The sequence below is a fragment of the Arachis ipaensis genome, chromosome B8 (assembly GCF_059453495.1).
Source record: "Arachis ipaensis isolate K30076 ecotype BB chromosome B8, ASM5945349v1, whole genome shotgun sequence".
Lineage (NCBI taxonomy): Eukaryota > Viridiplantae > Streptophyta > Magnoliopsida > Fabales > Fabaceae > Arachis > Arachis ipaensis.
The window spans coordinates 59,403,470-59,416,119 of record NC_142443.1 but is presented as its reverse complement, the minus strand read 5'-3'; the positions used below and the strand labels follow the sequence as shown (position 1 = coordinate 59,416,119).

The window sequence follows — 12,650 nt, the reverse complement described above, 5'->3', positions numbered from 1 at the left end:
ATGTCTAATCAAGAACTTATCAATGCTGGGATGAAGCAAATGGATAAAACTGATCAGGCTATTGAAAGATCTAAACAGGTGTGACTTACATCAGATTCAAAATTAGACTTCGTTGCTTGTTTATGTTCATTCTTAAATTTATACAGAATGTAGGTTGTTCATCAAACAATCGAAGTAGGCACCCAAACTGCTACTACCTTGAAGGGCCAAGTAAGTGTTTTATGTCAAATTCACTTTAGGAAAAGGGAAATTATATCCTATCAAACATTTGATGTGTCTTGTCATCAAATTGTGCAGACTGAACAAATGGGTCGGATTGTTAATGAGCTTGATTCAATTCAATTTTCAATTAAGAAGGCCTTGCAGCTTGTGAAGGAGATTGGCAGACAGGTTGATTTTATTTTTGTTTGTTTGTATGCAATATAAACTTTTTAAACATTGGCCATGACTTATACTCTACGTTACCTCCTGTTATCAGGTAGCTACTGATAAGTGCATCATGCTACTTTTGGTGCTTATTGTCTATGGTGTCATTGCCATTATTGTTGTGAAGGTACTATCTTCATTCGATCTATTAATTTCATCAATTTGTCACTGATAGTTTCCCTTGTGAAATCCAAATACCTTGTTTTAAGGAAGAAAATAAAAATGTTAAACTAAATTATGAAGCTTTTTTACTTGTGAGAGTTGAGAAAAGTGGTGCAAGTTATGGCATAAAGGCTTCAAAATCTAAGTTAAGGATTCAAGCACAACTTCAAGAGGCAATGCAAGACCATAAGGAGCTAACAAAGGAAATAGATGTGCTCAAAGAAAAACTTGAAAAGCAATGAACATGGCAAGAGGAACAATTAGCTCAAATGAAAGTTCAATTGGAAGCTTAACAAGCCGTTGTGAACTCTTTCATAGCGCGCTTTGACAATGAAAGAAACTAGACAACTAAAGGTACTCCTAAAATTTCTTGTGGTTTTAATACATATTCCTAGATGATTCCCATATTATTAGTATAGTTTAATTTGTATATGGATCTATTTATCAAATTTTACTTGTGTCATGGTTGAGAAATGACAAGTGTCCTATTATTTGGTTTGATAAATTTGGTTGTGTATTGGCTGAGAAATAAGTTGTGAATTGGTTGTTTTTGTTAGAACCGTAGACGGTGAAAATATCCAAGTTTTAGGGGAGGTTCTGCCAAAATTTTTCTAAACATTTTGGATAAAACTTAATGGAAAAAATTATAATTAGTGTTATATCCTATTTCTAATTTTTTATTTCGGTTTTTCTTATTTACAGGAGTGATAAAATGGTGACCACATGCTACTTTGAGGGCTCAAGAATATTTTGATTCATAGAGACACTAATTTATGTTAGAACTTTTAACTTTTGGTTGAACTTGTGTAAGAAATATAACTTGTAGAACTAATCAATGTACTCACTAATGTTATTTTGTTTTAAAACAATTTTAGCTAAATGAGGCATGTTTGAATTATGTATGTTTTTACATATTATATAAATTAGATTTGCTTAGTAAAATAGTTAATATATTAGTTAATTTAAAACATAATTTAGTAAATTATGCATGCAATTTGTATTAAAAAAATTGTTATAAAATAATTATTTTGGTTTTGTAACTAAAGAAAAAAAATGTTACAAAATTAAGTTACATTTTGTAACAAAATTTTATGATAGGAAAAATTATATTGTCACCAAAAATATTTTGAAGATCAAAATTTGTTACCACTTTTGTAATGACTTCTGATTTTTTGTATCAGAAAAATTTGTTACAAAATATCATTTTGAATTGTAACAGTTCCATTTATTGTTACAAAAATTTTTTGTAACGGGACATACTGCAACGGCCCCTTTTTTTGTTATAATATCCTTTTGTTTCAAAATTTCGATTTTTTGTAATAATTTTTTTTGTTATAAATATTACTTTTTCTTGTAGTGTTTCCTCTTTTTCTTTCTCCCTTCTCTCTATCGGATTCATCTTTCTTCTTTTTGCTTTCTTCTTCTTTAAACTCTGACTTACACAATAGAACTTGATGAGAGTGCAACTTCTCCCTTGTTATTTTCACAGCTTCTCCCTGGTAGCTCAGCCACAAACGCGAAATCATGATTGTGGAATGAGTTTTGTATAGTAGGGTCTTTTCAAGCTAAATCACCATAGGCTTTTAGGTTTAGTTAGATAGTGTCTTCTCAAGCCTAATCGTGGTTGTGGAACGAGTTTAGTAAAATATGATAATCTCAAGCTAAATTGCTATAATCTTTTAGATTTTCATAGGACAGTGTCTTTTTGAATTAAATTATGGTTGTGAAATGAGTTTAATTTTAGTAGAATATGGTCTTCTCAAACTAAATCACTACAAACTTTCAGGTTTGAGTAGGATAGGGTCGTCTTTGCAAGCTAATTAAATTATTGCGGGGGATAATATATTATATACAAATTGTCAAATATGAATATTTTGTATTCTACCATGATTTACATTGATTAAAAGAAGACTAATTTATAACAAGTAGAGTTGTTCATTTTAGAATAATTTAGTTATTTTGCTTGTGAATTATTTTTGAGTAAAAAACTTTCGTAACTTAATAACGTGACTGTTTATTGTTTTTTTGTTGTGAAAAAATGAAGAATAAATTTTATAAAGATGATAATAAATTGGTTTACTGATTGAAATAATTCTATAAAAAATAAAATTTGTCTTACGGCAAATTAAGATAAAAACATATTTCTATGTTCTAAGTTCTAACCAAGAGTTTATACGGGATTGATTGTGATGGCAGCACATCAACATCACTGATTAGAATAGCATTTGTAATTGTGCCGCAACAACAATAATATGAACGCAATTATTGCAATCGTAGATCACAAAAGGTTAGATTTTTTCTAAATTTACTTTTTAATAGAGTTAACTTTTGAAACCCTAAACCAACAATAATGTGATGCATTCTACGATTGATTAATCATTTCTGTATTATTGATTCTTCTCTAATATATATTTGTTAGATAATTTTAATTTTCAAATATTTGAAGTTAGTGTTGTTAGTGATAAAATTGTGAAAGAATAGGAAAAGCAAAGAAAAGAACTTTTATTGATTGTTGATTGATTGAATTGTACTGAAGTGTGTTGTAAACTATGAGGGTAAAACTAAATATATATAGAGCATTGTCCTATGAAAGATAAAAGCAAATAAAGATAAGATAAGAACAATTAAAGATAAGATAAAGATAAGATAATAAAGACTAAAATTAAAATTGAATTTTTGTATTCTGTTGGGCTGAATTTGTGGGCCACGATACTTCTTTATTGTTGTCATGGGCTAAAGTAGAAGAGTAGTTTAATACGCCCCCGCAAGCTGGTGGATGGAAGATGTCAATAATCCACAGCTTGGATAAGTTCCGATGAAATTGTTGAGAAAAGCGCGTCTGACGTGGTGACGCGGAGGAAGATGCGTGCGGCAGAGCTTGAGCTGCCTACTACAAAAATATAAAAGGAGATGCTGTGCTTGAGCAGTGATCTTTAAACAATTGCGTGCGGCGGAGCTTGAGCTGCCGACGACAAAAATACATAAAAGGAGATGCTGTGCTTGAGCAGCGATCTTTAACCAATTGCGTGCGGCGGAGTTTGAGCTGCCGATGGCAAAAATACATAAAAAGAGATGCTGTGCTTGAGCAGCGATCTTTAAACAATTGCGTGCGGCGGAGCTTGAGCTGCCGACGGCAAAAATACATAAAAGGAGATGCTGTGCTTGAGGGAGAGAGAGCAAGCAGCGATCTTCATAAAAAAAAGAATGAAAAAATAAAAAATAAAAAAATAAAAAATAAAAAAATAAAAAAAATAAAAAAATAAGCGTGTAAAACGCAACAAGATTGATCTTTAGAGGGCGCGTATGGCGCAATAAGAGTGGTCTTCAAATGGCGCGTAGAGCGCAATAAGAGTGCAGATGGAACTGCTAGAACAGATGCACATTGAACTGCTAGAACAGATGCAGATTGAATTGCTGAAACAGAATACTGACGAAACTCTCGGAAGAAGTTGCAGATGAAATGCTAGAAGAAGGCGCAGACGGAATTGCTGGTAAAGAACCGGGATAACCAACACTGTGGTAAGATTTTCACTTGGATGCATGTAACTAAATCTATGATTATTTATTGTGGGAGGAGGTTGAAAAAGAAGTACGGTAATTTCTTACCGAAAAGATGATAACTTATATATCCTCCTCAAGGAGGATACCATGGCTCTGATACCATGATAAAATTGTGAAAGAATAGGAAAAGCAAAGAAAAGAACTTTTATTGATTGTTGATTGATTGAATTGTACTGAAGTGTGTTGTAAACTATGAGGGTAAAACTAAATATATATAGAGTATTGTCCTATGAAAGATAAAAGCAAATAAAGATAAGATAAGAACAATTAAAGATAAGATAAAGATAAGATAATAAAGACTAAAATTAAAATTGAATTTTTGTATTCTGTTGGACTGAATTTATGGGTCACGATACTTCTTTATTGTTATCATAGGCTAAAGTAGAAGAGTAGTTTAATAGTTAGGTCAAGTTAGGTTTGGTTATATCAAGATGATGTACAATTTTACTATGAAAGATAGCTAAAATAACGTCCAAATGAAATGTACGTGGCAGACAATATCCACAGATGATATATTGCACTATTGATGTCTTGATCTTCTTTTCCTGCTATAGGATTTGATCTTTATACAAGCTAGATTGCGATGATCAATCGTTGCTGTTTCTAGAGAACCCATACATACAATTATATTTGTTTATTATATTTAGGATTTTATATAGAAAAATACTAAAAGATTATAAAAAAATATTATTTTTAATTATTAATTAATTATTAATATTTAAAAGTATGAGATAAAATATATTATTAGAATATTAGATTAAAGAACTAGACTAAAGAAATTAAGTTAATGACTAAATAATAACCAAAAATAATAAATTTTAATAGTTTCTAATATTTTTCTTTTATATAATAACCGTATATAACTTCATTTTATTTAGATGAATTTATATTTTTATTTAAACAATTATTAAAATTACTTGAATTCTTTAAATTCAAAAAAAATTTATATATTTGTCATTTTATGGATTGAGTCTATAAAAATTAGTAGATAGGACTTACACCAATATTCGTATTTATCGATATCCAATTTGAAATGGATTGGCAATTTGATTCGCAACAGTTAAAGTCAGGTTTAGATGACGACCAACTCTACCTGTTCAACTGCATTTTTAATATGCATACTGTCATATTCATAAAAAAATATATTTACATATAATGTGAACAAATAGAGATTTATATTCATTTTTTTTTACAAATGCTTAGTATTACCGAGCTAATAATATATAAATAACATGAATTATAGAATGATTCACTATTATTTTTTACTGGATTTTTTTTTTTTGCAGTGTTGAATCGAATATATAGGATCAAACTAGATCGAGAAGAATCAAATCGAAAAATTTACGTTGCAAAGAGTTGAATTGATGAAAAATTTACACCTATAAATTGAATAATTAGCTAGGTTGAGACTTAAACCTTATTCTATCCTCTTTATTGTCATCCTAATGATAGAATTATTGTCGACACTTTATCTCACCTGTTATGCCTCTAAAATATGCCAAACGATAATACTAAAAAGATAATATCTAAAATTACATTATATAATATAACATTCATAATTATATATATATATATATATATATATATATATATATATATATATATATATATAACGTAGTTATATATTTATTATATCTAAGATTTTATAATTATTTTAATAATAATTAATAAATATTAAATAAAATAATTTTAAATGGTTTAAATTATTTTTTATCATCTCAAAAACATTATTGTATGTCAAATCAGTAAATTGGGGCATGCTGCCGGTAGGTCCCCTTTTCATCTTCGTTCTTCTTTGAATCATGTGTGTTTTGGAATTAAAGTAATTGTAATGATTACTTAAAAAAAAAAATCCGAAGAGTTAGGGTGTAATAAGCAGTAATTGAATCCTCCTATACTTTCTAGTGTTATATATATAGGACTTCAAATACTGCTATGTTATGTATTGATGATGTGATTTTTTTTTTCAAAAAGTTAAAATATCGGTTTAAAATACAAGCAAGCATTAAATAAAAATTGTGAGCCTGCAAAAATCAAATGAACCAAAATAAATTATTATCCATGAACAACATATTATGAAGTTAATAAGTGTTGCAATAGCACAATCAATTTGTCTCATTATTTATCACGAACTTCACGCAATAAATAATATATCTTCCAAAACACATGAAATGTATGAGAAACTCAATATAGCCACACACCACTCACCAGTTACTATTGTAATCAACTTTGAGTGGAAACTCATATTCGACCAAAGTGCAAATAGGGAAAGCAAATTGGTTGATACCATGCAATGATGCAAATATATTATATATAGAAAGGGCACGTGAAACTTGCTTGTGACCACGTGTATATCCCATCATTGTTTAATGCTGATGAACAACCCACATGAAAACTGAGGCATCAGTCACATATGGATTTTAAATATATTTTTTAGTAATTAAAATTCAATACATATAATTGATTAAATTGTATTATTTTTGTCAAAATTAAATCACAAATTGATTTGGTCGAAAAATCAATAAACCAAATCTTGACACTACAAGAAAAAAGATTTTTGGCGACAAATTTTTAGCGGCCATAATATTATTGCCATAATTTCCCTTTTTAAAATCATTTTTTAATGGCAATTATATATTTACCATTAATACCATAAATTATAATGGCAATTTAAACTATAACCACTAAAAAAAACTAAAATTTTAAAAATAAAAACAAACTTAAACGATTAAACCAAAAATATCTCTACTCTACCTCACTGTATTGGTGCCTCGCCCCTCTACCTCACAGTTATCAGGTACGAGTTCTTTAATCTTTCTCTCAATTCTGATTTTTGTGCTCCCAATTTGTGTTCTATCACAACCTGGTGCTTTTTCTCAATTCTTTTTGGTTCAATATACATTGCTAAAATTCAATTGTGACTGTTATTCTGAAATATTATTTGATAGGATGAATTAGGATTATTAGATACGAAATTGAGCTTTGCTTTTTCTCCTTTATTTAACGGTTATAGATAGAAGTAGGAGGTGATTCTATTTTGAGTGAAGTTAGAAGTAAAGTTATACCTAAGGCTGCAACATTTGTTAGACAGAAGTTTCATTGGTTGGATTAGGTTTGAGATTTATAGCTATTATACATTTATAAAACTGTTTTGACATGGATGAATTAAGATTTTTGTTTATATTTGATGTAAATCTTGTATTGCCTTTAATTTTCTATATTTAGTGAGTTAAATGTAATCTTAGCTGATTGAATGTTAAGGATCTTATCTTCTTCTAATTAGGTGTGGTTTTAAATTGTATAATTTTTATTTTTTGGCTCTGTTTTAATTTTTATGGTTTAAAGCCTTATTCAAATCGAATATATGTTTGATGAAGTGAAAAAAAGCCTCTGCATCTTGCATTCCTTACGTCAAAGCCTTCTTGTTGATACTGTCTCTGAGTCCTTGCTCTATTCCTTCTTATACATAACTTCGGGTAGGTTGTAGGCATGGTTAGATTTGACATAGTTATTCTAATGAATGGTTGTAATTAGGATTTAGGTATTATTAAATTGATAAAAATTATTAGTAAACACATGTTAAGTAGTTAAATAGTTAATACACACATGTAGAGCATCAAATTGAGGAATTGAGATACAAACAATGAAGCCACCAACACGCAGTGCCAAACTGACCCTTATTACCATCCAACATGTTTCTCTAATTTTGGCATTTGCCACACATTCTACTATTACCCGGAATTAAATAATGAGCTGTATTCACCAAGGTAGTGAACGTGATCATGATCATCATCATAGATACCGTGCACATTATATATATCTATGTTGGTAGTTAGCAACAGTAACTTTTTTGATATCTTGGGGTAGGGGGCTAAGATGAAGGACAGGATACCTGTATATATATCATATAATTTTCCCTTGCTTTCTCATCAATTCTTCCCCCGCCATGCACTCACTTTTCATGAACAATAATGTTCCAAATATACATACAAATCACTTGTCATATAATCAGAGAAAAGGTTTATTAAGGCATGATTAAATATAATTAAATTAATTCACTTGATCAACTAATATTGCTGTCCAAATTAAAGTGGCAATCACTACGTATCTCCCACCTGCAATGAATTTGAATTATCTAAAATTGTTAATTTTAAAAATTAATTTTTTTCAAGTTTAAAAATTTCTGTGTTTTCTTGATTTATCCCTCCTTCTCAAGGTTTAGAAAAGCCTTTAAAAATGAATTATCTAAAGTTAAACTACTTGATAATCAGAAATGCGATAACAGATCAAACATATATCAACAGGCATACATACGCATTATTTGACAGTAAAATATATGGGCTTTTAGAACTGCTATCAAATTAATTAATTACTTTGATATGATGGTACTTAGAATAGAATGTTAAATTCGAATGCATATCAATTTTGTGTGATACTTTCATTTGTCTAACCTCAATTTTTCTTTCATTTATAATTGGTTTCTTTGAGTTAGAGGATCTTGCAAAGCCCTCACCTGAAGAAGATCTGTTTCCCCTTGTAATATGTGCTGAAACAAGTATGAGAACTTCACATATATCTTATTTTTATTTGTTCTTTTGTGACTTGTGCAATTTTATCTTACATTTACAAATGCTGCAGGGTCTTTTTCCTTATGAATTATTTGTCAAGATTTATAACTCGAACAAGGGGGAGTTTAGCCCATTTGGTTTTATAAATTGTGGGAACAGGTAATTTAAAATGATTTGTTTACTAGAAACATTTGATAAAATAATTAGTTCAAAGAGCTTGTCTGTTCATTTATTTTTGCAGCTGTTATGCCAATACTCTACTCCAGTGCTTAGAATTTACACCATCTCTGACTGTATATTTTCTTCGAGGACTACATTCTAAAACATGTATGTAAGCAAATCAGTTTTTTCATTGGAATCATCTACATGTCATATTTCTTGAATATTATCTTCTGTAACCCGTTGGTATGGTTAAACAATTTTATGTGAATTTTCAGGTGCAAATAAAAAATGTTTCAACTATGAGTTTGAAAGTTTGATTTTGAAGTCAAAGGATACAAAATATCCACTCTCTCCTAATGACATACTCTCCCAACTAAGGAGTACCGGAAGTCAACTTGGTAATGGCAAAGAAGAAGATGCACATGAATTTCTAAGGTAAACCCTTTTGTAAGTATAACCACGTAATTCTTGTTCTGTAGATCATTTCAGATTAAGAAATCTGGTGTTATACTCAACAGGCATGTCATTGACACAATGCAATCTGTTTGCCTTATGGATGCTGGGGTTGATGTATCTGGCTCATTAGAAGAGGACACTACTTTAATTGGTCTAACATTCGGGGGCTAGTTTGGATCAAAGGTAATTTATGTTTATATATTGGAATTTACTAAATCATTATGTTTTCCCCCCTTTCCTGTGTTATAATGCACCAATACAGTGTTGCTATGCTTTTGCAATACATAAATTCCTATCATTTTAAGATCCATTAATGCAAATAATATGGAGAGTAAAGATGCACCTCATACTTTGCAGATAAAATGCATGAAATATGGAGAAAAATCTCAGCGTTAAGAAAGGATAATGGATCTTATCGTTGAGATAGAAGGGGACATAGCAAGCCTGCAGGAAGTTCATTTTGAGTTTATAGGCTTGTAGTACCTTTTGTTGTTTAATTTTATAACATGATTTATTATTTTTCAAGAGAAATTTGTGTATTAATATTTTGAGTTTAATAAAATATCTCATTTTGTAGTAATTAATTTTAGTATATTTATATTATGCATAACAATAATAATTATTGGAAAAAATAATTGAGATTCTAAAAAAAAAGGTAATCCGTCGTTTCTAAGAAAATGAGTATAATATAGCTAAAAAAAGTCTTAAGATTTTAGCAGCAATAATAATGGCCGGTAAAAGTGAATAACATTACAATTTTAGAATTATTTTTAGTGGCTACATAAATTGCCAGTAAAATGGATTTTGGCGGCAATAGTAATGACTGCTAAAAATAAATAACATTGCAATTTTAGAATTACTTTTGGTGGCCATATAAATTGCCAAGAAAATAGCCGCTAAAAATTATATACTTTTTGTGGCCATTAAAAAAGTCTTTACCGGCAAATGTTATAATTGCCGCTAAAACTTTTTAGCGACAAAGCATAAGATGGCTAATGTCTAATTGCCGGTAAATGTATTAGCGGCTATTTTTATTGCCGCTGAAAGCAAAATAAATAGCTGCTAAAAGTGATTTTTCTTGTAGTGTGAATCGGTCTAAATTAATACTATTTTTATAAAATAACCATAATATTCCTATTATAGAAAACGACTAAAATACTCTTTTATATATATATATATATATATATTAATTTAGAGAATTCTAAATCCTAGCCCTTCTCTTCTCTTTATGTCATCGTAGAATTAAAATTTAGGGTTCTCAAAATTAATTATAAGAGTATTTTAATCATTTTCTATAACAAAAGTATTGTAATCATTTTTTATAAAAAAAATATTAATTTAAACAAATTTAAAATTTGATTCATCGATTTTTTGGCCAAATCAATTTATCCGATCTAATTATAATGAAAATAATCTAGTTTAATTGATTACATATGTGAACTTATAATTGCTAAAAAATATCTTTAAAAAAAACGTTTTAGATATTTTTATCTAGGTGGCTCCCAAATTTTATAACATTATCGGTGTTCAAAATCCAGCTTGATTCAAAATTTGAAATATATTTTATAGGGTTTAAATTTGTTACTTTTATTCAACATAATTTTTGGATGGATAGTTTAATCTGGCCTTATAATCATGACTAAAATACATATTTTATAAATAAATTAATAATAAAATATTATATTTTATATTTTAATCAATATTTTTATTTAAAATAATTTATTTTAATATAATTGTTACGTGATATTTATTAAATTTAATTTTTAAAAAATAAAATTTTATTATTTTGTTATACAAAATTTTAAAAATTTACATCAATCAAATTACTAGCTTAGTTTATTTGCCGTCGAATTCAATTCTTTGTAATTGACCTGATAAAACATTAGAATTGACCCGACCTAATCCAACCACGTACTATACTATTACATATTTTTATTTTCAATTTTTATTTTCATATAGTGAAAATATATATTATAGAATGGTGTTACGTAAATTTTATAAATGGTCCTTGAGATTGACGAAATTATTCAATTTGGTTATTGAGGTTCTAATTGCACTATAATGGTCTTCCAGATTCAACTTCGGGCACCATAATGGCCCTTAGACATATTTCCAACGATGAGTCACCCATTTCAGTGATGACATGGCTACAGTGTGCCATGCTGGCACCTGCAACGACATTGTACCTTATTTGGTCCCTCCATCTCTATTTAACCCTAATTCTCTTTGCTCCTTCCTTTTTTATGGTAACTTCTAGTGCTTTTTCCTCTTTTTTGTCATTCTTCCTCGATCACAATAACCTCACCGAAGCTATCCCTGTCACCTTCAACGGTCTTAAGAACTTGAAGAGGTTGGAGCTTCTATCCAACAAGCTCCAGGGTTTGGTTCCTCCATACATGAGTCTCCTTAACAAACTTAATTATCTCCACGCTAGCGACAATTTTCTGATAGGAGAATTGTCAATGCTGGCTGCTGGCTTCCCAGGTTCTGATTTTGATGAGGAACAACAAATTGAGCAAAGTAATAAAACTAGGAGTGTTGAAAAACCTGCAGCATTTGCAGGTTTTGGCCGGATTTGAGTTCGAACAAGCTGAGTGGGCCAGTTCCTTTTGCTCTTTTCGAGCTTTCACCGCTGCAGCAATTAACGTAACGTTCTCTTTCAATGAGTTTTCTTCAGTGAAAAAATTTTTTGCAGGATTTGAGAAGAGCGGATTGATCGCGGTAGACATAAGCAACAATAAGCTTAGGGGTACTTTGCGATGGTTCATGGCGTGGATGCCTAAGCTTTCAGCATTATTGCTAGAGAACAATAAGTTGAGTGGCATGATACCAAGGGAATATTAATCATTGATATGAAGAAGAAGAAGAAGAATAAGAAGAAAAAAAAGGAGGAAGAAGACGAAGGAGAAGGTAACATTCACAAAGGGACCAATGAATGTTAGGGTTTAATAGAGAAGGAGGGACTAAATCGGGTACAAATTGTAATCTACACTATGAGAAAAATGTCCTGCCGGCACACTTTCTTCTTGTCACACTTTAAACGCGTAGCCAAAAGTGGTCAATGGTCACGCTTTTATGAGGGTGGCGACTGATTTATGATTTGGCCACGCTTTCTGGTGCACGAATTGTAACTCACACTTTTCACAACTCGTACCACTAACCAGCAAGTGCAATGGGTCGTCCAAGTAATACCTTACGTGAGTAAGGGTCGAATCCCACAGAAATTTTTGGCTTGAAGCAATCTATGGTTATCTTGTAATTCTTAGTCAGGATATCAATTATAATTATCAGTTTGGATTGCGAAAAATAAAAGAG

General features: G+C 30.0%; 1 protein-coding gene, 1 long non-coding RNA gene and 1 pseudogene across 4 annotated transcripts; all 3 read left to right on the top strand.

Annotated features, from left to right (window-relative positions):
- On the top strand, positions 1-598 carry LOC107611064 (putative plant SNARE 12). The gene is made up of 4 exons (XM_016313028.1): positions 1-78; positions 154-210; positions 298-390; positions 479-598. The coding sequence occupies exons 1-4, from the start codon at positions 1-3 to the stop codon at positions 596-598; spliced, it is 348 nt and encodes a 115-aa protein (XP_016168514.1).
- Positions 599-6,836: 6,238 nt separating this feature from the next.
- Positions 6,837-9,915, top strand: LOC107614106 (uncharacterized). 3 transcript variants are annotated; one of them, XR_002352550.2, is made up of 7 exons: positions 6,837-6,946; positions 8,642-8,704; positions 8,788-8,876; positions 8,959-9,044; positions 9,155-9,314; positions 9,398-9,518; positions 9,693-9,915. It is a non-coding gene; the product is annotated as an uncharacterized LOC107614106 (long non-coding RNA). The 3 variants fall into 3 exon arrangements; XR_002352551.2 differs by having other exon boundaries at positions 6,856-6,946; positions 8,638-8,704; XR_001614274.3 differs by lacking the exon at positions 6,837-6,946 and having other exon boundaries at positions 6,954-8,704.
- A 1,513-nt stretch (positions 9,916-11,428) lies between these two features.
- LOC107611065 (receptor-like protein 35) lies at positions 11,429-12,179 on the top strand (annotated as a pseudogene).
- The last annotated feature ends 471 nt before the right edge of the window (positions 12,180-12,650 follow it).

What these genes read in the sequence shown, in the direction of transcription:
- LOC107611064 (XM_016313028.1), top strand. Translation starts at nt 1, where the DNA reads ATGTCTAATCAAGAACTTATCAATGCTGGGATGAAGCAAATGGATAAA. An exon ending in CTATTGAAAGATCTAAACAG is followed by an intron (nt 79 to 153) that starts GTGTGACTTACA and finishes TACAGAATGTAG; the next exon opens with GTTGTTCATCAAACAATCGA. An exon ending in TGAAGGAGATTGGCAGACAG is followed by an intron (nt 391 to 478) that starts GTTGATTTTATT and finishes TCCTGTTATCAG; the next exon opens with GTAGCTACTGATAAGTGCAT.